Consider the following 27,976-nt stretch of genomic DNA (forward strand, 5'->3'; position numbering starts at 1 on the left):
TTAGAATCTGCCCCCGCCCTTGCACCCCTCACCCAGTGGCAAGTAAAGGGTTATACAACCTTTTTTTCCACTTACCTGGTTCCAGCACCAATGTCTGTCCCTTGGCGCTGGATTGAGCTCCTCCTCTGCAGACGTCAGACAATAGGGGAAACCTAATGCACATGTGCGGCAAGCACCACAAGTGCATTAGGCTTTCCTCCTAGGAAAGCATAGACCAAATTATTTACTCTGAGTATTTAGAGGACACTGGACGTCCTCACACAAAGCATAAGACACTAATTGCAGTCTTAGCCTTGCAATGAAAACATTACTGTTTCTCAGAAATGGCAATGTTTACAGCTGCAGAGCTAAGGGGGCGGGGACGGGGACAGTGTACCCAGATCACTTCAATGAGATGAAAAGTTCTGGGTGCCTATAGTGTCCCTTTAAGCATGCTATGCCTAAATCTGAAATAAAACCATTCACCTTAATCCTAGGTTTTACTCCTCTTAAAAACTGTGTTTTTGGGATTGGGATTGATGATTTCTAAATTTTGAATCTTAATCCAAGAGTTCACATCAGAGTTAGATTACATAGGGTGTTTTAAAATATTAAAAGCTTGAGAGGGGTTGTAGTTGTGGTACAAAAGGTTTTTAGAATTAGTGGTTATGGTTCGAGTGGTATTACATTTAAATCAGTGGTATTACATTTAAATCAATCCCAATTTTAAATGTAATACCACTCGAACCATAACCACTAATTCTAAAAACCTTTTGTACCACAACTACAACCCCTCTCAAGCTTTTAATATTTTAAAACACCCTATGTAATCTAACTCTGATGTGAACTCTTGGATTAAGATTCAAAATTTAGATAGAAAACATTGGCGAAGAGAGTGTCCAGGCACCAAATTAAAATACATCTAAAGCAGCAGAGGAACTTCCATTTCAGGTATAGCTGAAGAAGTCAGACAAGAGACATCTAGGTAAGAGTCAAACTATAGGAAAAAAATATTATACTCTAGTTGAGCATTTGTTTAAATGTAAAGGGCACTATTTAAAAAAAAAAAAAAAAAAATGTTTTAATATGCATTCCAAAACAATTTTTAACGTCTGTAAATTTACTTTTTCAGAGAATTAGAATTAAGGTTTTGTTAACACTCCATCTGGAGGCAACACACACACACACACACTAAATGCCCCAGTATCAGGGCATTAATCTCATACATAATCAAATGCTTTAACTGCTCCAGGTTGGCCTACATACTGCAGATCTCTGGGAGAAACCCCAGTAACTTTACTAACTATAAAAAGAGAAAAATAAAGAAGTTATGAGCTACCTAGTCCTGAAGAGGTAAAGGCAGAAAAATTGAGAGGTTTTTGTTTTGCAAGATTGTATAGCCAAAGTAGGAGTAGCATGAAGTTTTTTTTTTTAGTTTTGGTGTTGAGCTGACTGTTCTGTAAGAATGCATGGATTTAAAAAAAAAAAAACCCACACACACACACCTTATAATTGGTACTGCAACAATCTGTACGCTAAACCCATTTTCAGGCTTGTCCTCTCAGTCAATTTTCTTCCCAAAACATTCTAGGGGAAAATTACTAAGGGTGCACACATAGGGCACATACAGAGATGCTGAAAAGTGTATGCAAACGTGCTTATCTTTTTCTTTTAAATTTACCAGAGCAGTCTCCACACGAGAACAGACAGGGAACAACAACCAGTTTAAGCTAACCTTTGCAGATTTCTGCTGATGACCATAATTTGATTTTCGGCTCCGTTTCAACAAGGAAAACAGTAAATTGATTCCTGTAATAGTTACAGGCAGGGAAGGCCAGTCGGATTTTCTATGAATGCCGCTTCATAGACAAGCAAATTACATGTATGCTTGATTATCACATTTAAACAAAAACCATTTCCTTGAAGGTTCCTTTTTTCTAACTAAAAGGACAAATAAGATGTATGTGCAAGAGTCTAGTCTGGATCAATACTGTAAGTGATAGAACCCAATATTGGATCTATGGTACCAAACAACAAAATTGTTCTTTATGCGAATTGTAAAAAAAAATAAAAAATTTACAAAACAAACTAACAATAGTGTGGTTACTAGACGAGTAAGGAAGTAACATAACTCAATTCATAAAGTAAAGCATGTGCTATCAAGATATCCATCTTTCCACAAGCATTAGTGTATCAATCCGCAGATCAGTTTGTGGAATGCATCGCTTATGCTAGAGTACAGATATCGTTAAAATATTGTCAATGTTAAGAGTAGAGTGCTCCAGAAGTGAGCACCCACAGACAAAGAGCAAATGAGTAGTGAGGTAAAAAAAGAGTCCTATGCACTGAGCAGGAGGTTTTCCCAGGAAGATGTTGATATACGCCAGTGACAGAGTCTTCAATGCTTCACATAAAAATGAACAATTTCCTGAAAAACTAAATAAAATAAAGCACATTACTAGAAGGGCAAGTGTTCAATATTGCAATGAAAAATATCAACTTAAATGCACAAATTAAAAGAAAAAAAAAAAAAAAAAAAAACATTAAAAGGAAATTGAATAAATAGGGATCAGTGGATATCTCTGAACCCCATCACCAATTAGACACACCAGGGGTGTCTGAGGGCTTAAACCCAAATACATTATATAGAATTAAAGGGACTACTTATTGTAGATTTAAGTGTGAGGAGTATGTCATTTTACAAAAAAGTGCATATTTCATTAGAAATTTACACTTTTAGAAATTAACCCTGTTACACCCCTGACTGTCAACCAACCAATCAATCCTGTTACTTCCTGGTTGTTTAGCAGCAAATGCCCAGAGTACCTGTCTTGCAAAGACTTCCAATTAATCTGCATTGGAAAGTCTGTGATTGGACAGCCACAGAAAGTCTGGGTGGAGTTAGTAGGGGAGGGCTTGCAAAGGCTGCAAGACAAGTGAACTACAGGTTTTGCAAGCTGGTTTTAGGTATAGCCCCAATGGAAAAAATGCACAATTAAATGTCTGCATGTTTTCAGATTAATTATATATATATTAAACATGCAGACGTTCAATTATCTGTTTTTTGAAATGCCCCTTTATAAATGACATCAGTGGTAAAGCGCACATAGGACTATGCTGCCAAAAGATAACAAGAATGCCTGACAGCTGTCAATATCCAGTCAACTCTCTCACAAAACCCAGATGTAAAATTGTGAAAGTCATTTTTAAACATCAGCCTGGGGAACCACATATTTTTGAATAGACCACAATTTCCCACTTAAAGTTAAAGGGACACTATAGGCACCCAGCTCATTGAAGTGTCTTGGGTGCAGTGCCCCAGCCCCCTTAACCCTGCAAAGGTAATTACTGCAGTTTTTTAAAACTCCACCTCTAGTGGTGGCTGTCTACCAGCCACTAGAGGAACTTCCGGATCATTAGGCGACTTTAGGTTTACCTAATTGACGCAGTACGTACTCACATTACGCATGAGGACTTGCAGCATCTCCAGAATCCCCATAGGAAGCAGTGGAAATCATAATGCGAGCGCGGCCATTGCCGCGCATGCGCTTTAGTTCTCTCCCGCTGGCTGTTGTCGGCAGAGGAGGAGATAAGGCGGACCCAAGCCAGCGCCAAGAAACATCTGCGCTGAACCCAGGTAAAGTTACAAAAGGGTTTTTTATAATTTCTGCACCATGGAAGGGAGATGCTATATTGCCAGGAAAAGGAGTTGTTTTCCTGGCACCAATTTCCATTTAACCTGTCATGACAGACATAGGTTTGCAATTTTCTAACCGTCTGGCTTGACTCATGTTATACAATTAAGCGTTTCTTCCTTTAATACTGCTGAAAACTCATTTATTTCCATTACTACCCGTCTCATGCTGAGAGCATTATTCTTATTTTAAATGGGTGTTAAACTTGCTGTAAGACACCCCTCTCCTGCATACCCCTGTTTGGGAAGAACAGACAAGCTTCCCATTACAGGTTAAATGTCCCCAACTTTATGTTGGGCTTTATGAAATGCAAAAAAAAAAAAAAAAAAAAATCTGATCACCATCACTCTCCATTCTCAGTTGCCTGTTCAAAGCTCCTGCAATAAGGCATTGTGGCAGTTTCTCTCATGGTGCTCTCACACAGAGCCTACCCCTCCTTCAACTTACAGACATTGCTTTCCCTTCGCTGAACATAAGCAGCAGAGATGCCCAAAGGATGGTTTTCCTTAGGACACATATGCCGAGCACAACCTTCCTATCTCTGTGCTCTTAGGCACAGACTAAAATTAGCTGGGAGGCGGCATTTTTTTTTTTTTTTTTTTTTTTAACCTCTGACTTTAAAGAAATCTAGACACATTTGCCAGCAATTCTACAAGGCATAGATGAAATGTGCTTTTCTCTTGGTTGTCTACTTTAATGAGAATTTAAAGCAAATTTTAAATTTAAAGGTCAAGGTAGCTGAACTGGAAAAATTATCTAAGCCAGCTCTGCATCCAGTTCGGCTACTCTGGCCTTAAATTTGAAATTCGCTTAAAATTCTCACTTCAGCAAATAGTCCTGTCTAACATTTAAGATTAAGTTGTATCTGTCATGACAGGTAACCTTTAAGGATTGGAGCACTTTGTTGTGACTTTAGTCAAGTGACCCAATGTACATGAGGAAAAAAGTTTTGGTGTCAATGGTGCACTTGTTTTTGCTTCAATTCATCTTTTTGCTGTTCTTGTATAAAAAATGCCTCAATAGATGATCTTATTTAGCGAGATAGTTTATAAGTACAGATGTTGTACCTGAATACCTGCCGCATCAGGCTGAATCTACACCATCTCATACTGGTTGTTCGTTATGTACCGGGACAAGCAGCAGGATAGAAACATTCCAACAAGCTACAAGAAAAAACAAGCACACATAAAAACCACGCTTAAAAAGATATTGTACCAACGGAAGTAACATCCCTCATTAGCAGAATAATTTCCATAAAAATATAAATGAAATGTATAATAATATGTCTGCAATACAAAAGAAAAATAGCAGTTTTCCTTTAATACTGAAAATAAAAGATTGCATGCAATATGTTTGTTTATACTATTCTGTAAAGAATACATAAGTTAATTAATTAAGTGTAACAGTCAGACAGCAGTTTCACTGAAGCGGGGGTATTTACTTAAATGTATGTACTACAAAATAATACACACTGTGCTATAATCTACTATACAAAATCTTTACGTTTAACCCCTTAAGGACCAAACTTCTGGAATAAAATGGAATCATGACATGTCACACATGTCATGTGTCCTTAAGGGGTTAAAGAACAATAACAATGATGAGTCAATGGTTAATAAAGAAGAAAAATAAATGAAAACACAGACCATTTGTAAAGCAATGTAACCCTCGAATAAATAATTTCACAAGCACTGACTGGGGTGAAATTCATAATACAAACTACTCTACACGGCTTTTCAAAAAAATAAACATGATTTAAACGATAAAAGAATGCTATTTATACAGGTTTAGTCATACATGCTCACCAACGCTGTGTAATACACATGCCCACTGCTAATCAGTATGCAAGGAACAATCAGCCAGGATGATCGCGAGGCACTTACCTGGAAACAAGCTATCCCAAATGATATCCCAGCTACAATGCCCATTCTGGACTCCATCACTGTAGTTACCAAAGCTATGCAGCCCTATTAAAGAGCAGAATTAATGGTTAGGATTTTTAAGGTAACAATTATTGATGCTTTTATATTAAATCCCTACTCTGCATTACATTCTATTCAGAACAGAGTGACTCCAGGTGCTCTTTCACAGAACAAAAATATATGGCGCTAATAGATATGTACTGCACGCAAGGGATACTCTAAACACCATGACCTTTACAGCGTGGTGTTATGCTGCCAAGACAATTATGGAAGTTTTAACAATTTGCTAGCTCTGTTGGACAGCAATGCTAAAATGCAAGTGCCTAGTTCTGCATTAGCAGACCAATGCACACCCTAACCTTCAACATTTTAAACTGGTTGAAAGTGTCAAACCTTTGTTTTAGCAATAATGGGCAGACCAAAAAGGATCAGACACCCCACATTGCCGGTTTGTAAATGGTTTGATAGTTGACTCTGGGACTGCGCCAGGGCACTCTGTTCCGAAGCCACTGCAAAAAGGTTGACTTCCAGAGCGCCAAGTATGTGCAGTAAATCTCCAAGGACTGATCTTGAGTTAAGCAGATCTTGTCCTCTATACATTTATATGCTGGTGTATTCGCCAGCATAATGTATAGATCACGTCAATACCAATAGTGACATAATCTATACCTGCAATGAACTTGTAATGATTTGTGGATGACAGGTTCACTTTTCAATACATGGCGATCTTATCCCTGCCAGATAAACAAGTGGTTTGGTCAGTGAGTCAGTTTTAAAAAAATTCTGCTTTACGGAAAATTGTGGAGATCTCAATTAAGTACAGTTCAATAGCTTCATGAGAAACTCAGTATTTCTCACTTCTACAGTCACAGGACACTTGCATACCTGTATTTCAAACTTGTTTTTTTAGTGTCACCACTTAATTAAACACTAAGAAAATAAACAGAAAAGAAATCATCACCTCTTCAGCACCGGGTTTCAATCTCCTCATTTGGAGACCGTAAGCACATGGCAGGGCATGCTGTGATACCCCAAACAAACTGTGATGGCACTGCGCATGCACTCGTGATGTCACAGTATGTTATGTTTTACAAACCAGGAAGTAACAGTCCAGCTCTCGTATCCAGAGGGCTTAGAGGCGTGGCTTGAAGCTGTGCCTTCGATTGATTAAAAGGAAAGGTTTCGGGGATAGGACTGAAAGAACTATAACAACATCAATAATATGAGTTGTTAGAATGCCTACAGTGTTCCTTTAACCCCTTAAGGACCAAACGTCTGGAATAAAAGGGAATCATGACATGTCACACATGTCACGTGTCCTTAAGGGGTTAACGGTTACGTGGCTGAAAGAGTAACGTGATCTTACTACCTAATCAGCTATGTAGAGTGATAAATATCACATAAGCTACAAATTAATTTTTTTTTTCACAATTCTGAGTGCATTCTGAAACATTTTTGTTCTATTAAAGAATAGCAACAAACAACAAACATACAATGTCCATACATTTTGATGTTGTAACCTTAGAACATTTAGCTTTCAAATGCTAGTACGTGCACATAAATGGATGGCCCTAAGCTCACAGTTCTATGTGCAGACAACAAGCAAAGTGAGAATACTGTAACTGCTATTATTAAATCACATGTTAATAGTCCTCCTACACCAAACCTACCTGTGGAAATACTTTATCTTTGGCTTTTACCAAGTCCTTCATGTCGGCTTCTGTGCAGTTACCTGGAAGGCGGCAACAGCTCATGGGGATACCATGCGCCTTGTAGTATGGCGTTTCACCCCAGTTAATGTAAGATTTAACTCCACAACACTGCAACTGTAAAAATAGAAATGTATATTTATTCTGTTAAAACCACCAAAATACCAAGAGTCTCATTTAGAATTCAATCAAATTCGAGGTGTAAACCAGATTGTTGATATTTGTGTGGGGTCTCTCTCCCAGGAGTACAGGTCCAAGCATTGATTAAGATATTTAGTGGGATCAAGGGAGGTCCTAACTGACTTGTTACTGAACATACCATGTTGAGAGTAGTACAATCTGTCCTGCTCATAACCAGAGATAGGCTATCAAGTTTCAAAACTCATTTCCACTAAACTGGATACAGCAGCCAAAAATATTTTTAATCTGCCCAACACTGTCCGTCAGTAAACAGATCTCTAGCACTCAATAATAAGACCTACACGTGGTGTATGTATTCAAACCATGGTACTTTACAAGTTACAATGTTTTCACCAACACTGAACGTATGGGAATGCTAGCACGTTACAGATCGTAGCACAGCAAGATTAGCAATCACTGACCAGATAACCAATAATCTTTTTCTGCAATCAGACTGTGCTCGGAGGTATTAAAAATCATTGTAACTAAGTTGTAAGTTCATTTCTAAACTCTCAAAAAGGCATTCTACTATTTAACTGGCCCTTTAATATAAGCACAATCCATTCCTTATATTTCATCTTATTTCAAGAAAGAAAAGCTCACATTATATTTATCAATGAAGATTTTGATAATTATGAATTAGGTTCCATGGACCGTGAAGTGAATTAAAACATGTCAGCCATGTGTGTATATATATATATAAAAAAAAATGTCAAAATCATCAGGGTTACTCACTAAAGTGGAACTTCGGAGTGAATTTCCCATGCAAGGTCAAAATAGCTGAACTAGATAAAAAAATAAATCAATCTCCAAGTCAGCAATGCTTTTAGTTCAGCTACTCTGGGCTTTAAATTCATTCATTCTCACCTCAGTAAATATCCCTGTATGTGTCTCATGTGCACACATTCAAGTGGCCGGGTGTTCCAGCTCTGCATGGAATGGTATAGATCTAAAAGATAGTATCACTACAAACCAATAAAGAACATTCTTGGCATTATTTGATTGTAGTTCAGGGCATTTTAAAGTTACCCCTCATGCCAGTATTAATGCTACTCACAGTCCTCTGAATGGTATCCACAGCCTGGCTCCTGGCATCACCGGTGGAGTTGTACTGTTGGAGAGCTTGCTGGTAGCCATGTTCAAAGCTGTTCTTTATCTACGAAGAGTTAAACATTTTAAACCCTAGGAAAGTGAACAACTAACTACTCCAACATTCAGACAGCTACACTATTTATTTATTTATTTTGCCTGAGGAGGAAATTATGCTGAATTTTGATTTATTTCACTTCATACACCATTTAAGTGCTCTTTTTAAAAAAAATAAAATAAAAAAAGTGATGCAGGTCTAAACCTTCAGTCAATAACCACTAGCCTGAGGAATTATCTGCATACTCATAGACAAACCGGATGCTGGTCAGTTGTGTGAAATCTAACACTCACCTCGTGTCTGAAGACCAGTCCTACAATGGCTGCAATCAACTCAACCAGGAATATAAGAGAGAGGAACATGGCATACTAGAGAAAAGGGAAAACAGAAACCAGAAACATTATTACCACCAAGAATTAATTTTCTCCCAGGACGCAGGCCTAAAATGTGCTCTGTGTGTGCGCTTAAAGAGAACTGCCTAAATCTTTCAGTGCAAGGAGTATGTACCCTTCATGCATATGAAACCAGGGATTAAGCACTGTGTCATTTTTGGGGCAAGGGCAATTTCTAGTCCAGAATTACTTATTAAAGGGACAATCCACTTCCCAAATACAAAAGTAAAAATCACTGTTTAGTAGCTATACCCCAAATGAAAACTTGCATGCATTTATTTATGCATTTTTTTCATTGGGGGCATACATAAAAACAGCTTGCAGAACCTGCATATTTGGTGTCTGCTGCCTTCGTAAGCCCTCCTCTTCTAACATCGGCCCAGACTTTATGCGACTGTTCAACCACAGACTTCCCAGTGCAGCTCAATAAGCAGTCTTTGCCAGGCAGGTGCTTTTGGATATTGTTGCCTCTTCAGTTAAGTGTAAAAAGGCTAGCCAAACCAGGAGCTTGAAAAGCCACCAATGTCAATTTCTATAGAAATCTGCACCATTTAAAAAAAAAAAAAAAAAAAGAAAAAGACAATCGTGAAGTTTTTCAGTAATCTAAAGTGCTTTAGGGATCTGAAGTGTCGTTCTAAGCTCCTATTTATAATTTTCGTTTGAGGTAGTAATATTTACCAGGCTTGATGTGGTTTTTATTTATCGTATTTATGTTTTTTCATGTGTTTTTAAAACATATCAAAAAAGCGCTTAGATCGGTTCGGTAAAACAAAAGTTATGTTCGTGCCTGGTAGAGGTGGTATTGTCAATTTCAAAAGGAGTCAATTTGATTGTATGGGATGTCAGAGCGTAAATTCCTCTTTGAAGCTGGGACCCCCAGCGGAGCTACTCTGTAAGGCGTGATAAGACACACACACACACACACACACGGCCTGGAAGTCTGGTTTCAGCACAAACTAACTGCACAACAGATTTTACATAATACAATTAACACAATAGCTTTCATCCAGCTCAACATTTTACATAATAACTCAACAATAACACAATGAAACCCCATATCCTATATATCATTTTGAAGTCTGTGCCCAGGCCCATAGTCTGTGGGCAGGAGGCTAGCTGTTATGCCTCTCCAGCAGGCTGTGGCACGGGAGCTTCCTTGACACAAAGCAATGGCTTTTAGATTTACATGGCCTTTTATAGTAAAGCCCAGAAACGAATATGGATTTAGAGAAATCAATGTGTAAAAGCAAACAAGATAATCAAGAAAAGAAGCTATTTTAAAAAGTTCTCACCAGTTTCAGCATCCAAGTACTCCCCCGGCATGTGGCAAAGCACCCAAAAGTGCCCAGGAGAATGATGACAGCCCCAGTTCCAATGAGCACAAAAGGGACGTTGGTGGCATTCTCATTAAGTAGAGAAAAATAAATATCCAGGCTGACTTTCCCCCAAACGCCAACAGTCAGAAGGATGACACCTGTGATCTAAAGTTACACAAGAGAGAGTTACACAGAGATAAATATAACCAAGGCAGTAAGCACAAGTATATGTTTATGCAGATTGGAAATTTAATGCATGAATGTCAACGAAATGCCAAATCTAACAATTATATGAGATATGCAAACAGGCCTCAGACAGGTCATTTAAATTACCTTCAGTATATTCAACATGATCAGCATAATAATTTAAATGAAGGCACTGGAAATATAGCCATTAATTCACTCTTCTCTAGTAATGTGGGTTTTATGCAGAAAAAGAATGTGTGTGATATTTTTAGTTTTAATTTTGAGAGGGTTGTGTGGCATTACTAAAAGGGGTTCATCGACCAGGGATTGGCAGCCTTGAGCACTCTTTGTGGCTGCAAGAGCATTATGGGAGATGTAGTCAACAACATCTGGAGTGCCAAAGCTTGCCCCTTCTACAGTAAGCAAAACAACCATCACAGCTCAGTGTACTGGTTACACAGCTAAAAATTGATCTACCCCATCCACAGAATTTCTGTAAAACAATCTTGACAGGATATGGCAGGGGGTGGGAGGACACGACAGCAAGGCTCCCTTCTGCGTCTGTAAACAGTCCTATTTTGGGTCGCACTGTCCTAGTTTTCCATGCACCAAAATACAAGCAGCTCAACCGCTAACATGTATAAGTTTTACTTTTGTACTATCCATGAAAATCTGTCCACCCTTGGAGAGCAATGACAAGATGTAAATGCTGAGAGGCAGGTTAGCTCGATGCTTGCAGCTTATCAGTGTCCTTCAAGGCAGGATGGATTTGAACAGATAATATAGATGTGACACTTCTGAATTACCACATCAGTGGTTGAGGGATCAGGTTTTGGGTTCATGGAAAACCCTGGTCTTTGCCAAACCATTGCAAAATATTTGACAAACAATGAAGACACAAAACTAAAAGACCACTAGCATAATAACCACTATAGAAACATTGTAGAGATTACACATTTATAGTGGAACCCTTAAATTATAAGAAAATATCTAGAGAAGACATACTAGAAAATGTTTATGTTTACAATAACTAAATAAGTGATTTATAAACAAAAAGGCACCAAGATCTAAACAGTCCATGCAAAGATCACTTACTGCCAACTCCTCGATAGGATGGCCACGTCATATACACTTTGTTCTTTGGATTTTACCCCATGTGACAAACCAAACATTTCATAACCACCTGGGAATTGGCATCACTCCTTTTGTACTTTCACACATGTGGACAACCACTATGCCATGTATGAATGCTCTATTTTCTACATGGAATTTTAATTACAGATAAAAACATTGAGGAAAAAAAACAAAAAAAAAAAAACTGGAATAATCTACTATCCACACTGTTATGTCTGGTTTTATGATCGAAAATAGTAAAGGTTATTTCACCATAACAACTTCAGCTTATTAACATTGTTATGGGGAAAGAAAGTGTGGGTGCAATTCTACCTTCAGTGCTTTAACCATAATGCAATGGATTAATCCTGAAGATGGTCTGATTATGAAGCCAGGTATTTCCACCAGTTGGTGGCCAGTAATAGGCTGGAACCATCAGCTGAGACAGCCTGTCACTAGTCGCACGGCCAATCCTTAATATTGTGGTGCAGAGAGGAAGGAGGCAGAGGGTGGGAGTTGTGTGGGGCACTGGAGAATCAACTTTTGGGGCAAACCATACAATATTTAAACTCAAAGTAGAATTGTGCCTGGACAATCCTGCCCCATAACAACTTGAAGGAGCTGTAGTTGTTGGGGTGGGAGTGTTTCTTTAAATAACCGGTTTAAGCCAACTCTATGAAACAATGACATATCTTTGTCATTCGTGAAAAAATATGTACTAAAAATAAAAAAATAAAAACCCGTGGTCGGGACTAAACGGGTTTTGCAGGTTCTGCAAAGAACACAGTATAAAAAAAAAAAAAAAAAAGAAGAAACCTTCATGTGCCAGAGGCCCAGCAAGTTAGTGAATCAATTTCTTACACATATGTCTGAATGCAGAGCTCACGATAAATTTAAATTATTGCCTGTTAACAGGTCACCCTAATAAAAAGGTTTGGTAATATAAAAAAAAACGAAACAAACAAAAAGTACAGACTATCATCACTAGCTATCAGCAGTTGGCATGAAAGGCTACAGATAATCGATATCGACTCTGGGAAAATTATATTGGTCAATATCCCTAGTGTATAAATGTGTGTGCTTTATTCCCCCCCCCCCCCCCCCCCTCCTGCAGGGAGGGGAATATTATCTATGCTGGTCCAGGAGGAGTCAAAACTACCTGGTGCTCAAGCAGCAGCTTAACTCCCTGGCGGTCCATTTTAAAAGTGTGCGGTCTGCACCACCAGCAGGTTCTGACCACAGTAATTCTCTAGTAGTCCTGCATTCAGGGAATGAGACTGCAAGCTGGGATCCTGGCGGCTGCACCCTGACTCACTAGTGAGCGATTACACTAGTCTGATTCTGTACCCACCATAGGAGCAGACAAAGCACCCCCTCCCCTGATCGCCAACATCCACTGTAGCAGCCTCACCACTTGCCTGCAGCACGGCTAAATCTGCAGCTAGACCTACTAAACAGTGCATTAAAGGAAACATTGAACATTAAAAGATGTGCATTTTCTTTTTAAACCTAGGATCACATTTACCCCATAATTATCCATTAATTTATAAAAAGGCTCTCATATAATTGACATGTGGTTAAGATAATATATATTTTTGCTTTAAATAGCATATACTCAGTTAAGCATGCAATACTTACTTATCTCGGCATTTTCCAGCCAAGGTATGGCAGAAAGAGAAAGAAATGAAAGGTTATCTCTTTTATTTAACAAACTGGGGCATTTGTAGCAAGAGCAAATCAATATCACATTGGTTTTTTTTATTATCATTTTCATTATTTAAGGCCCCAGACAAATTTGAAGAGCAATATTTATTTTGTAGCTAACATTGTAACACAATGCATAGATTGGTTTTGTATTTTTAACTAAACCTGTAAATATGGTTATTCAGAGAATAGTCAAAAGTCAAGAATTTACCTAGAGAGTATAAAAAGTATTGGCCAGTTAGCTGTAAAATAAATCTCCAAAATCAGGGGTTACCAGATCAGCTTTTTTTGAGATTTAATTTCAAATTCCATGTGAATTCTTGTTACGAGTTCTTGGCGAGTTAACAGAAATGATATTAGCATTTTTACAGCCACACGTTCTTTACAAAAAGAAAATGCTGTAACTCAACAATATGTAATTGACATACAAATAGAACGTGTACAGACACAAGAGCTGAAGACGGCCCTGCTAAAACCAGGTTACAATTTAGAAATACATTGCTTTTAAATAGATTTAATAACAAACCTGGCAAGTTAGCTCAGTTACAGATCCAAAGACTGTGTTTTCACATTTACAAAGACATCCAAGAGAACTAAAGGGTTTTGATGGGACCTTTACAAAATCTCAAAGCAAACTAGCTGCAACTGCAAATCCAGCTTTACTGAATAGAAGACAAAACTAGTGATTTCATTGAAGAAATCACATTAAATAAAAAAGATGAAAATCATGTGACCAAATGTTTGCTGTGGGCTTTGTTCAATTGCTATGAAACGACTACACAAAACAGAAAAGAAAATTCCTTTTAACCAGGACGTAAGGGTTTTGCACTGCCACAATGTAAACTTTAAGAATATTTATTGTGAATTTGGCTTTGTTGTGATTAGCAAGTTTAACGTTTACACAATTGTCATGAATCCCTGCTCTAGAACACAGGGCTTCAAATATCTGCTCTCTTTTGGGGCCAATTATAGGTACACGTAAGGACTTGTCTTGTCCCAGGACAATACATTTTTTTTTTCTTCTTTCCCTTACAAAAGCACAACTCAGTCTTTTTAATTAAAAATTGTTTAAAGTGTTATGCACAAATACAATACAACAAAGAATTGTGACAATAATGTCAAAAGTATGCCTGCCAAGAGTAAAACGCAGGAAGGAGGAAACTAAATGAAAAAAATCACTAGGTGGAGATTTAGAAATTTTAGAAAAATACACAAAACAAAGCTGCATTTTACCACCTAAAGTTGTGTTTACATAAAAAATATTGTACAAAATGTTGAACATACATTTCTTTCACTCCCATATTGAAAAGCCTAGTTTAGAAAATTCTGAAGCATATTTGACGTGCAATACTTTTAGAAATAAAATCGCAAAAGGGGGCAAAATTATGATAATTACTTCAAAAAGTTTTAGTAACAACCTCCAGGACAAAACGATTTTCATCCCCATCACTGCTAAAAAAGAAAAATAAATAAATCTCTCATTTAAAGCTTTAGTGTATCGATTTAGGATTATACAACGTAATCATAAGATATGTCCAATAAAGAAAGAACATTGATTACTTAACGAATATATAATATAAAACACTTTCCTTGCTTTGGGAAATTGGAAACAGAAATACTGTCACTAAACCTATTCTTTGTGCTACAATACAAAATGTACCAAGAATGAAGGCAAAAATCCATATAAAATCATATTCGACAACCACAGTTACCAGACTCACTATTAAACTAGCATGTACAACATACCACGACTTAAAAAAAAAGAAACAATACCCAATTTCAATTAGGCAGAGACGTTCAGGCATCTTACACCTTGGTGTGCATTTTAACATTTGTTTCATAATTTAAATCAGTGAGGCTCAACATTTTCTAACACGTGACCTCTATTTATTAATAACCACACTAAAAGCAGCTCAGTAGCCAGATCAAGGGTTATTTTATAAAGTTTGCCCTGGACTGCACCTATTACTTTATTTCTAATTAATCCGTAATGACGTAAATACTTAGCAAACAAGCTTTTCTTGTAACTAGGACTAAGGTTACAAGTCTCTGAAAAAATTGCTCATTTCAAATCCTTATTTAAACGAATATATACTTCTAACATGCAAGCCAATATTATTAAGAATTTGATCACTGCCCCAGTATTGGCAATTCCACCAGGGGAACTCTGCCTCTTAGTTTACAAAATGTTACTATCCTTCTTCTACTCAAACAATACCCTATTAGACTCTGCCCTGTACAAACTCATTTTGGGACCCATTGCTAACTTAACCCTGCACCCTTTTTCCCTAATTAGTGCAATTAAAGATATATGCACTTTATTCGAGTGAATTAACACATTGTAACTTATTGTGATATAGTGAAAGATTTTGTATTTTTAACCCTGCACAAAATAGGTTTGCCATATGAGAAGAAAAAAAAAATTATAAATCATACATTAGTAATATGCAGGGTCCAAGAAAAAAAACACCTTATTGAAAAAACGTGCTGGTGTACAGATTTTAAAGTATCAATACTCAAAAGGTGCACTAAAAAAAATAATAGAATGTCCTGTTCCTTATTTTTTTTTTTTTTTTAAATATAGGTTTTTCTATCAATAATTTTAACAGTTACTGAAACGCAATTCTCTGTTAACAAAAAACATTTCATACTTGTCCTATTACTAAACTAGCATTCATCCCTAGGTAAAATACCATTTTAAATTAGATTAAGGTTTTAGTTTATGTTTTTAAACTTAGGGTAAGGAACCTAATTTTGTTTTGTTTCTTTACTAAGGAATAGAAGTTGGTTTTGTTATTTGGAAATTAAAAGATATAGGTTTCTTACAAGGGGAAATGGTTAATATACTAATTAACTCATATTTCCCTTCTAAATATTAACCTAGTACCCCATAAAGACCAACATATAACACAACTTTATGGTAGATTAAAATTGTAATTGAATTATTTTGATAAGGCACATTGTAATTATATTTTCTAACAATGAAGAATAGGTTTGTATAACTTGTTGATTTCTAACAGGAGAGACAAAATATGCTCACCAGAATAACACATCTAAAACCAATACTGGGCTGCAGGAGGTCCCCATGCTGGGCTGCAGGAGGTCCCCATGCTGGGCTGCAGGAGGTCCCCATGCTGGGCTGCAGGAGGTCCCCATACATATCCCTGTCCCAATAGAGGTCTATGTGCCCCATGGTATTACCCAGGGCAGTTGTGCCCTATACTTACCCAGAAGATGAAGGTATAGATGAGCAGGACGCTCTTCAGACATGTGATAACGGGCTTAGTCTGGAGCCGACGTGAAGGAGACGCCATGATCCCAGCTCTGCCAGCCGAACTACTCTCCTCTCCTCCCAACCGGAAATGGAGCGAGAGCCCACTGGAAGCAGCCAATCACACAGCGCAGCCCCCACTGCATTCCGCTGGAGAATCCAGCAGCGAATCCAGAGCAGACCAACCAGCCCCACGGAGATTCACGAATACTCCCGAAATCCACCGACTGTATCCGGAGATTCACGATCAGGGGGGTTTACTATTTCTAAGACTGCCCTGCAGGCTGGGGGGGGGGGGAATTACTCCGGAAATTACCGAAATAACTGACTTCCGATGATGGCGGAGATGAAAGACGACTCTAAACAAAATAACCGAAGTCATAACAAAACAAAACAAAAAAAAAAACACACAAAAGCAAACAACAAACATCACAGATATTTTGAAAAACTACATTTAAAGAGTCATTATTACTTAAAATAAAGTGTGAGGCCACTTTTTGCAAACCTATAACTAATTATTCATTGTAAGGTATGGGCTTCATACCACCCAAGTGTCCCTATTTAGGGCTCAAGTCCCTCTGTATCTCTTTTATCACTTAAACTGTTACTCCAAGCAAAATAACCATGATTCCCCCTAGTAATTGGACAAACCGCTTAGTAATGGCTTGTCCCCTTACGTTGGTACCCGCCAATTATTATCATTTTATTTATTATTTAGTATTTATATAGCACCATCAGATTCCGTAGCGCTGTACAATGGGTTATATAGCGCCAGCAAATTCCGTAGCACTGTCCAATGACTGTCATTCTGTACAACTCTGGTTCCAGGCTAACTGATGACGGCCCTATGACGACACCGGAAACAGTGTTACATCTCCGGTAGAAGAGGGGTTACTCTCTGTACGTCTAGCGTTTCATAGCAAAAAGCTACACATACAGACTCTAGACACCATGACCAAAAAAATCACTGCAGTGATCATGGTGCTTGGAGTAACCATTTATTATCTCTCATTTTCCATATTGTTGGTGTATCTGAGTGTATAACAGTGCTTCACAGCAATAATGCTCACAGTAGTTACATAGCTGAAAAGAGACTTGCGTCCATCAAGTTCAGCCTTCCTCACATTTGTTTTTTGCTGTTGATCCAAAAGAAGGCAAAAAACCCAGTTTGAAGCACTTCCAATTTTGCAACAAGATAGGAAAACAATTCCTTCTTGACCCCAGAATGGCAGTCAGATTTATCCTTGGATCAAGCAGTTATTACCCTACATTGAAAGATTATATCCTTGAATATTCTGTTTTTGCAAGTATGCAATTAGCAGCTGTTTGAACATCTGTATGGACTCTGATAAAACCACTTCTTCAGGCAGAGAATTTCACATCCTTATTGTTCTTAGTGTGTCTTTAAACAACATAAAATGTTTAGAAATCAGTCTGTGTAAATAAGATTAATGGTTCTTGCTCCAAACCACAATTTATTTGCATAAAAAGTGAAAATACATCAACAAAAATTTCTCAAAACTGCCTGAGCACCATGAGCCTTGGCCAGTGTCATCTGTAGTCCAGTTAGCCTCTTACGTTTTACAACAGACCTGCAGGAACAGTTATAAAAGGTGTAAAACTCCGTGCTCTCCCGGCTCCTTCAATATCTGTTTGTGAGGCTGGAGAGGAAGAGGAAGAGGAAGAGGAAGAGGAAGAGGAAGAGGAAGAGGAAGAGGAAGAGGAAGAGTAGGAGGAATAGGAAGAGATCACTTCCCATGATCTGCCCATTAACAGCCTCTCACAGTGGAAATGCCTTGCAGGAGATAAGGGGACAGCATTGAGTGATGCACACTATGTACATTTCCTGTATCTCTTCTGTCAGTCATAGGAGGGTGAGTACTTTGCAAATAACCCTTCAAACTCCATATACCTGTACTATAAATACCCAATTTCAGTAATCCAAAATGGAATACCTCTATGCCTAAACCTGAAACAATATCCTTTACCTTAATCCTAGGCTTAACTCCTCTTAAAAACGAAACACCCCCATGTACCACTATACTAAATTAAATCCCATTCTAACCATTACCACTAATTCTGAACAGTTATAATACAACTATAACCCCTCTTAAGTTTTTAAACCCCTAACATTAAACACCCTAAACTCTGATGTCACTAAACCCCCACTATCCTAAACACTTTATTACAGGCGACATTCACCCCAGAGTCACACATTCAAAAACAAGCATGGGCTGCCCTAGGATTCTAGGCCTACAGGCTCCTGCCAGGTAAATCCAGCTCTGTACAGGTGTTTTCCTGATCACTGGGCGTAGAAAGGAGCATTGTATATTATGATTCTTCTTTTAAAGCCCATACATGGGGAAATTTGAGGTATTTCAATTTATAAAGTGTCTCTACTCCAATTAATGCCAGAGAATCTGCTACAACCAGGCCAGAAATATGCAAATCTTGAATGTTTATTTATATGTTTATCCAATTTTACTGTTGGAAATAGTGTTCCATTCTTCCTGTTATGGTCAACGTTTTGTTTGTAAGCTCACCATTACCCTCCATCTGTGTTTCTGCTGCAAGCATGGGCACTGCAAGCCTCAGGTTGTTGTTGGACAAGCAGGTTTATTCACTAGTGTCAGAAATGCCAGGAATTTAAAGCGATTTTCCAAATTAAAGCCATTTTGGACTCCTGGCAGTTCTCTTGTCTCAAATAACTTCAATACAGTCTTTTAAAATGCAAAGTGGATTTCAAATTTTAGGACAGAACTGAGAAACTGGAATTAGAGATTTTTTTTTCCAATTTGGCTAAATTTGATATTCACTTTGCATTCTCCATTTAGTGAATAACCCTATGAGTGAGTTTCAAACATGTGCTCCTAATGCTTTTGTGTCCTTAACACCAAAGTGCCCTTCCCATCCCCCCCCAGTATAAAAATCATTTTTTACTCACCTTTCTTTCAGTGCCGAGGGAGCTGATTTCACCTTCTCTCTTTATCCTCCGGATTCAGTCTTATGGGGGTGGGAAACCTCCAACACTCCAGATGTTGTGGACTACATCTCCCATAATACTCGTATAGCCATAATGCTGGCAAGGTATCAGGAGAAATGTAGTCCATAACATTTGGAGTGCCGAAAGTTGCCTATCCCTGGTCTAATGTAATGATCCTCATAGAGGTGCATTGGGGATCTAAAGCACATTGGTGCCGAGCCCTGTTTAACTCGGTTGCTGTAGCAGGAAGCATCTCTAGTGGCTGTCATTACATTGCAGGGTTAAACCTAAATTGAGGTGAATTGGGCTGGGTGACGGTAGTGTTCCTTTAAGGGCACAGTAGCTGAACTGAAGATCTCAGCCAATCCAATGCTTCTCCATAGGGAAGCATCGGAAGGCTAGTGTGCATGCGCAGCAAATTGCCACCCTGAGCCAATCAGCATCTCCTCATAGATTCTATGCATCTCTATGGGGAACTCCAGTGTCTTCATGCAGAGAATCCCATAGAATGAGACTAATGTCACCAAAATCACTTTATCTCAATGAAGTGGTCTGGATGCAGTGCCCAGCAATGTAAACCACTGGCTGTATGTAGAAATGACCACCAGAGATGCTTTCTCTGTAATGAGATGATTTGTTTATTCAGCCAATGCTTGTCATGAGGGGAGTGGAGGGACACAGCTAAATAATAAAGATAATACTATGGTGCTAGGAATGCATTGTAATTCTTCATTAATGAGAGCTCTATGCATGTCCCTTGCTTCTCTGCTACGAACAATTATTTTTTTTATACTTGGGCTATCCCAATTAGTTTCCTTCATTAAACATATTTAGCTAATATTGGTTTTGGCTTACAAAATAGCTGAAATTATTAATTCAAGTCAGAAAATTTTAAATAATATAAATAAATAAAATCGACCATGAAGGGACTCGAACCCTCACTCTTCTGATTCGAAGTCAGACGCCTTATCCATTAGGCCACACGGTCACTTTTATGTAAATGTGCTTATACACACTTCAGTTGCTGTGCCAAGCAGTATTTTTTTTTTTAATTGTATTAGATTAGTGTTTCTCTTTGGAGAACATTCAACATTTTCATGCAGAGTGTGAAAATACTGAATGTCACTCCTGGAAAGATTGCAGTGCTACATCTGGAAGTGCCGCTGGTGGTTTTCGGAGTAACAGCCACTGGAGGTGTCCTTAAAGGACCACTATAGGCACCCAGACCACTTCAGCTTAGGTTCAGCTAGGTTTAACCCTTTTTTCTATAAATATAGCAATTTCAGAGAAACTGCTATGTTTATAATAGGGTTAATCCAGCCTCTAGTGGCTGTCTCATTGAGAATGCTTTCCTATGAGATTGGCTGAATGCGCGCGTGGCTCGTACCGCTCATGCGCAGACAGCCGATGACGGGAAAGTAGGAGGAGAGTCCCCCGCCCGGCGCTGGAGAAAGAGGTAAGTTTAACCCCTTCCACTCCCTAGAGCCCGGTGGGAGGGGGGCCCTGAGGGTGGGGGCACCCTCAGGGCACTATAGTGGTCCTTTAATATGCAATGTAAACACTGCCTTTTTTCACAAAGGGCAGTGTTTGCCGTTCTGAGGATGTATACCCCAGAACTACATTACACTGTAGTGGTTGTGTTGCTTTTATTGTCCCTTTAAATTTGGAATTCACTAAGAGTTCCTGACAATTCTCTCTTTGATGAATAAACCTGAAAGTGTTACAGCTTGACTAGGATAACAATAATTGGACATTAAATCCAAAGAAAAAAAAAAGGATACACTAAAATCAAAAAGTTCCGGTATAGTCATTAGCATCCTTATAACTTTCTTTTTTGTCACACAACTGTTGTCAGGATGGCCGAGCGGTCTAAGGCGCCAGACTCAAGAGTATAATCTCTTCCCTTCACTTGGGATTTCTGGTCTCCGAATGGAGGCGTGGGTTCAAATCCCACTTCTGACAAAATTTTGCAAAAGGAGCGCTGCATGTTGATGTATTTTATTAATTTAATGAACTGCATGTTTTTTAAAATGATTAAAAAAAAAAAAATTACAATTGTACACCACTGCCACATACAAACGTATATCTGTATTGACCAATTTAGAGGGTGAATATTTAGGACTGGAGAAAAAAGGGCATGAACCCAAATAAATCGAATACAGAAAATATATAAAGAACCTGAAAAATCCACGTTTTAATCTAAAATGTAACTTTTGATATAAATTCAATAAAAAGCGCTTATAAAATACAAAGTTTGAATCTAAAGTCAATATTTTATCATAAAGGAGCACTGTAGGGCCAGGAACACAAACATGCATTCCTGACCTTATAGGGTTAAAACCACCATCTAGCCACCCTGGTCCCCTCATGCCTTCCTAAATATAGTAAAATCTTACTTGTTATTAAGTCTGCAGCTGCTTACTTTGTCCCTGTTTCCTTTAGACCTGCCCACTGCCTGCTGACATCATCAGAAGTGGTGGCCTGATCCAATCACAGTGCTTCCCCATAGGATTGGTTGAGACTGACAAGGAGGCAGATCAAGGGCAGAGCCAGTACAATTCAAACACAGCCCTGGCCAATCAGCATCTCCTCATAGAGATAAATTGAATCAATGAATCTCTATGAGGAAAGTTCAGTGTCTGCATGCAGAGGGAGGAGACACTGAATGTTTGGATGCATTTTAGGCAGCAATGACCCCGGAAGGATCTCTAACAGTAGGCTAACACTAGGCTGTAATGTAAACACTCTGAAAATACAGTATTTACATCAAAAAGCCGGAAGGTAATGATTCTACTCACCAGAACAAATACAATAAGCTGTAGTTGTTCTGGTGACTATAGTGTTCCTATAAGCTTGGCCTCAGGATAAAGATATCAGAGAAGTCAAACTCTGACTCTGATATCAATAATGCATCAGTAAGTCACTGGATAGTATCCATACCGGTTTCTAAACTTGAGGAAAATATATAGATACCTGTGTGTATATATATCCTTTATTTGTTAAAATGATTAGTGTGCAACGGGTATCAAATATATAACGTCTGAATGTGAAGGTAAAACGATAAAACATTTGTATGTCTCTTTTGTCCCCTTCTGCTCTGCATGTCTCCTTTTACCCTTGCTCTGTGTGTCTCTTCCCCCCAGCCTTTCTGTGTATCTCATTCTCCCCCCAGCCTTTCTGTGTCTCATTGTGCCCCCTTCTCTCCTGTACCATTTTTCTTTTCCCCCTTCTCTCCTGTGCCCTTTTTCTGTCCCCCTTGCTTCTCATGGAGAGGATTTGATTGGCATCACCCAAAGGGGTGGGGCAGCTGTGTCACGTCGCCGGATATAAGGTAAATAAATCTTACAATTTAAACCTTTTTAAATTCTAGAGTGGGGGGGTCACCTAAATAGCAGCGTTTCCCAATTGGTGTTCCGCAGAACACTAGGGTTCCACGAGAACAAAATTGGGGTTCCGCTGTGATTTGCTCGTCGGTTGGCCCAAGCATTTAATCGCTAAACAGGGGTCCGGTCAGGCACGCAGTCGTCTAAGCACTTCCTCCCAGACAGAGCACACCTGTTAGAGCACCGACTGGAGGGAAAAAAGGGAGCAGCAGATATGGAGCACCTGGCACACCAGCCTCTACCAGCAGCCTGCAGCACTGAAGGAAGGAAAACGGTGAGTTAACATCAAATATAAACATGTGTATGTGCCTCTGTGTGTACCAGTTTCAGTGTGTCTATCTGTGTATGTGTGTGTATCTGTGTGCCAGTGTGTGTAACTGTGTGTCAAATACATAGATATACACACTGGCACATACAAACATAGATACACACACCTTGATACACAGATACATACACACGCACAGATACATATTTGTGTGCCAGTGTGTGTGTATATGTGTGTATATGTGTGTCAGGGTGTTGGGGAAAGGGGGAAGGGTTCCATGATGTTGATACACTATATCAAAGGGTTTCACGAGAAAAATGAATTGGGAACCCCTGTTGTAGAGAATGCTATGGCGCTAGGAATACATGTTTGTTATCCTAACGCTACAATGTTCCATTAATGAGAGCTCTGTGCATTTCCCTTACTTCTCTGCTGTGAACGCATTTTCCAAAGTAATTTCCTTTATTAAACAACATGCATTTAGTCACTGCTTAGTTAGCTAATATTGGTATTGGCTTACCAAATAGCTGATATGAATTCAAGTCAGAAAATTAAAACTAAAAATTAAAAAAAACGACCATGAAGGGACTCGAACCCTCAATCTTCTGATTCGAAGTCAGACGCCTTATCCATTAGGCCACACGGTCACATATGTTTTATTTTCTTAATGAATTGCTTTGTCAAGTGGTAATTACTTATAGGGTTGCATTAGATTAGATTAAAGGACCACTCTAGTGGCAGAAAAGCATACTCGTTTTCCTGGCACTAGAGTGCCCTGAGGGTGCCCCCACTCCCGCCCGGCTCTGGAAAGGGGTAAAAACTTACCTTTTTCCAGCGCTGGGCGGGGAGCTCTCCTTCTCCTCTCCGCCTCCGTTCCTCCCCGTCGGCTGAATGCGCACGCGCGGCAAGAGCTGCGCGCGCATTCAGCCGGTCACATAGGAAAGCATTCATAAGGCTTTCCTATGGACGCTTGCGTGCTCTCACTGTGATTTTCACAGTGAGAATCACGCAAGCGCCTCTAGCGGCTGTCAGTGAGACAGCCACTAGAGGATTAGGGGGAAGGCTTAACTAATTGATAAACATAGCAGTTTCTCTGAAACTGCTATGTTTATAAAACAATTAGTTAACCCTAGCTGGACCTGGCACCCAGACCACTTCATTAAGCTGAAGTGGTCTGGGTGCCTAGAGTGGTCCTTTAATGCTTCTCTATCGAGAACATTCAGCATTTTCATGTAGTGTCCCCCTATTAAAAAAAGGCAGTGTTTGCATTTATGAGGCTGCATTAAAAGAATCTTTACCAGCGAACTACAGTAAACTGCAGTGCTTTTATTGTCCCTTTAAATTTGGAATTCACTTTGAATTCCTGACAATTCTCTTTTAGTGAATAAACCTGAAAGCAGGGCCGGACTGGGAAAAAAATTAGGCCCTGGCATTTTTCAATCAGAGTGGCCCCCTAAGAAGGGGACAGGGCCAGAGTGGGTGTGTTTTGTCATCACTAATGACAAGCACGTCCCCTCTCAAAGTGAGCATGTTGGTTCAATGCGCAGAGCCCCGCAGAAGAGCTCTGGCATTAGAAAAAGGCCCTGAATTTGTTCTGCGCAGCACAAGCAAATTTATTAACATGCTTGCGCTGTGTTTGCTTTTAAATTGTCTCTGGTGTCTCCACAAGTGGGATACCAGAGGATAAAAGGGCCAGGAAAATGTATGGTGCATGTGTTTGGAGCCTGCTTGTGGGATTGCGTGTGTGTAGAGTGTGGTGTGGTATTGTGTAAATAGGTCAATTTCATTTGTGTTTGTGGTGTAATATGTGTGACATGGGGCTGTAGAGAGTGTGTGTATAGGGGGCATAGTGTTATAGGGGATGTAGCGAGTGTGTGCATACGGGCTTTAGTGTGTGTGTGTGTGTATAGGTGACGTAGTGTGTGTAGGGGTTGTAGAGAGGGTGTGTTTAGAGAATGTTGTATGTGTGTGTGTAGGTGGTGCAGTGTGTGTGTGTAGGAGATCTAATGTGTAAAGGACCCAGGGTGTGTATAGGAGATTGTGTGTGTGTGTGTGTGTGAATTAATAATAAAAATAATAAAAGTTATATCGCCCTCCCTTCTTACCTTTAGCCTGGGAGGGGGGAGCCGTGTTGCCATGGAGGGGAGCCAGGTATCCATTGAGGAGGGTGCCATCCTTCCCTGGTGGTCCTAGTGGTGAGAGTGAACTCTAGCCTGCAGAGATCTCGAGATCTGAGTGTTGCCGGAGCTGCTGGCAAGAGCTCGCCGGGTCCTCTCCTCCCTCCCTTCCCAGCTGGCAGCCGCCTGTAAATGCCTCTGGGCCGGTGAGGGAGATCTTTGATGAGATCTTTGGGCGACAGCGGATCGTCGGTCCTACAGCAAAATAAGATTCGCTACCGGTGGCATCTCTCTCGTACCCTGACCATCCTCCATGGAGACGGGACCCACACAGTCCAAGACGTCAAAGAAGTGGCAGCGATCCTACACAGCATGGGCCTTTCTGGCGAACCCCTGGGCAGAGACAAGCTACCCAAGGCACCCGAAACCCTGCACCACTTGAACCTGCTGACAGCTTGCGGAGTTTGTGCCCAGACCGCCTGCTTCGGAACCCTATGCCCGAGCCACCACCTGAAAGCAGTTGGAACCTTCTTCTTAAATACGCAACCACTTAGGCGACAGGTTCTCTACCCATTTGTTCCCCCACACACCCCCCCCCCCATGCCTATGGGTGACTTGGGCACAGGGAGTAATCTCCCTGGTTGATAACTACAGCGAGGGCTAGATAGGACAGAGGGACACACTTCCCAAAAGCGACCAAGACCCTTCATTATGCTTGCTCATTTAGATTTTTGATTTGTACTTCGCGAAAATCATAACCTAACTTCTAGTATCATCGTTTACCTCCTACCGACAGAGCCACGACTATGCCTCTACATAAATACCCACAGCACGAGGGATGTACCTATCAAGATGACACTACCTATATTTTTGTAGTGCTTAATATAGTCCTTAAGCTTTTTACTAGAGCCCTCTAAAATCCAGCACAGCCTTACTGCATAGTTCCACGGAAAGGGTCAGACTGCTCGGTTATAAGCAACTAAACTGGTCTAACCCACAGTTAATCCACTGTTTACCTTTTTGCTGTTACTTAAGCATGAGATAACACAGTCAATCCAACTAAGCACTTAGAAAAATCATAACAGCTTACTCACACAATAGTTTACTCATGATTATTCACCTTTAAAAAAATAAAATAAAAAAAATGCAAGTTTAATTACATGTCCTATATGTGTTTATATGCTTTGTACTCTGCTGCTTGTTACCTGCTCTTGGGGAATGACAAGCGTGTATGTAACAATATGCACAGCAAAATAAAGAATTTAAAAAGAAAGAGTACATTAAAATCAAAAAGTTCTGGTGTAGTCATTACCATTCTTCCTACTTTCTTTTTGCTCTATGTATAGTTGTCAGGATGGCCGAGCGGTCTAAGGCGCCAGACTCAAGAGTATAATCTCTTCCCTTCACTTGGGAATTCTGGTCTCCGAATGGAGGCGTGGGTTCAAATCCCACTTCTGACAAAATTTTGCAAACGGAACTATGCAAGGTGTTTCACTTTCTTAATTGAAGGAACACTCTATTCCCACATAAAGCACATCAACTGCGTGTTTTTTAAAAGTATTACAATTTGTAACAATTGTACCACCACAGGTATATCTTTTTTAGATCAAACAAATCAAATTAATAGTAGAGTGGATTTCCCTAAACACATAGTGAAGAATTGAAGATTATGCAAGCGCAGTGTACTAATAATCTTAATTTTAATAATGACAGGAGGCGAATATTTTGCATTAACTTTCTTTGCTAACTCCATAGCAGCAAAGAAAAAACTGTTAAAAGAAATAATCAATCAGAGTGAGTCAGATTGTATATAAGTCCAAGCATAACCAATCATTTCCTCTTGACTAATGCGACATCACAAGTAGTGATGTCCCGAACTATTCGCTGGCGAATAGTTCCCGGCGAACATAGCATGATCGCGTTCGCCGCCGCGGGCGAACACATGCGATGTTCGATCCGCCCCGGGGACCTACTGTCCTCCCCGCCGACCCCCATGGGTTGTTTTAAGTTGTTTTAAGGACAATAGTTCGTTAGGGGGCCAGTCCCTCAGGACGACATCCACATCCCATAGATGTTGGTATTTAGGTGCTGGGGGTCGTCTTAATTTGATGCCTCGTAGTAGTCGACATATCAGAGGGTCCTGTCCAACCGCTCTTCCTTGGGACGGTACGTGGGCTGCCGAGATAGCCGATTTAATAACGTTGATGGTGCGATATGATTTGCCTTCTTCGAAGATAGACTAGAGAAAATTCATGATATCTGAAACAGGGGCTGTAAAGGGATCCAGGCTTCGTTCCATGCACCAACTGGTCCAAAATCGCCATGCGGATAAGTAACTCTTTCGTGTCCCCGGGGCCCAGGAGTCACATAGGAGGTCCTTAGTCATTGACGATAAGTCGTTGGTACACCATTCTCCCCTGAAAGAATCCAGGCTACCAAGGATAGGCGTCCGTCCAACAGCATCGGGTGTGGGTTCCCCGCTGGGTCCCTGAGTAGGTTGTCGTCGTTCGGCAGTAGAATCGAGTCCTGGCAAGACAATTCAAGAAGGTCTGGGAACCAGGGTTGGCTCGGCCATAGAGGCGTCAGGAGGGTTAGTCTCACTACTCGTCTCCAG

The 27,976-nt window shown here is 39.7% G+C and overlaps 1 protein-coding gene and 4 non-coding genes across 5 annotated transcripts; 2 read left to right on the plus strand and 3 right to left on the minus strand.

Moving 5' to 3' along the window:
* Window positions 1-1,037: 1,037 nt before the first annotated feature.
* TSPAN6 (tetraspanin 6) lies at window positions 1,038-16,723 on the minus strand. The gene is made up of 8 exons (XM_063431887.1): window positions 16,571-16,723; window positions 10,317-10,505; window positions 8,926-9,000; window positions 8,543-8,641; window positions 7,267-7,422; window positions 5,558-5,641; window positions 4,742-4,837; window positions 1,038-2,415 (listed from the first exon to the last, which is right to left on the minus strand). The coding sequence occupies exons 1-7, from the start codon at window positions 16,655-16,657 to the stop codon at window positions 4,769-4,771; spliced, it is 759 nt and encodes a 252-aa protein (XP_063287957.1). The 5' UTR covers window positions 16,658-16,723; the 3' UTR covers window positions 1,038-2,415; window positions 4,742-4,768.
* Window positions 16,724-20,512: 3,789 nt separating this feature from the next.
* TRNAR-UCG (transfer RNA arginine (anticodon UCG)) lies at window positions 20,513-20,585 on the minus strand. Its single transcript has one exon. It is a non-coding gene; the product is annotated as a tRNA-Arg (tRNA).
* Window positions 20,586-21,447: 862 nt separating this feature from the next.
* On the plus strand, window positions 21,448-21,559 carry TRNAL-CAA (transfer RNA leucine (anticodon CAA)). Its single transcript has 2 exons — window positions 21,448-21,485; window positions 21,514-21,559. It is a non-coding gene; the product is annotated as a tRNA-Leu (tRNA).
* A 2,260-nt stretch (window positions 21,560-23,819) lies between these two features.
* Window positions 23,820-23,892, minus strand: TRNAR-UCG (transfer RNA arginine (anticodon UCG)). The gene has a single exon. It is a non-coding gene; the product is annotated as a tRNA-Arg (tRNA).
* A 2,818-nt stretch (window positions 23,893-26,710) lies between these two features.
* Window positions 26,711-26,822, plus strand: TRNAL-CAA (transfer RNA leucine (anticodon CAA)). The gene is made up of 2 exons: window positions 26,711-26,748; window positions 26,777-26,822. It is a non-coding gene; the product is annotated as a tRNA-Leu (tRNA).
* The last annotated feature ends 1,154 nt before the right edge of the window (window positions 26,823-27,976 follow it).

The sequence above is a fragment of the Pelobates fuscus genome, chromosome 9 (genome assembly GCF_036172605.1).
Source record: "Pelobates fuscus isolate aPelFus1 chromosome 9, aPelFus1.pri, whole genome shotgun sequence".
Classification (NCBI taxonomy): domain Eukaryota; kingdom Metazoa; phylum Chordata; class Amphibia; order Anura; family Pelobatidae; genus Pelobates; species Pelobates fuscus.

Bases quoted from the DNA above. Each gene is read 5' to 3' on its own strand.
- TSPAN6 (XM_063431887.1), bottom strand. From the start codon at position 16,657: ATGGCGTCTCCTTCACGTCGGCTCCAGACTAAGCCCGTTATCACATGT. The intron at 10,506-16,570 runs GTAAGTATAGGG...GTGTAACTTTAG, and splicing joins TCTATACCTTCATCTTCTGG to ATCACAGGTGTCATCCTTCT. The intron at 4,838-5,557 runs GTAAGTGCCTCG...TTTTTCTTGTAG, and splicing joins TTGGGATAGCTTGTTTCCAG to CTTGTTGGAATGTTTCTATC.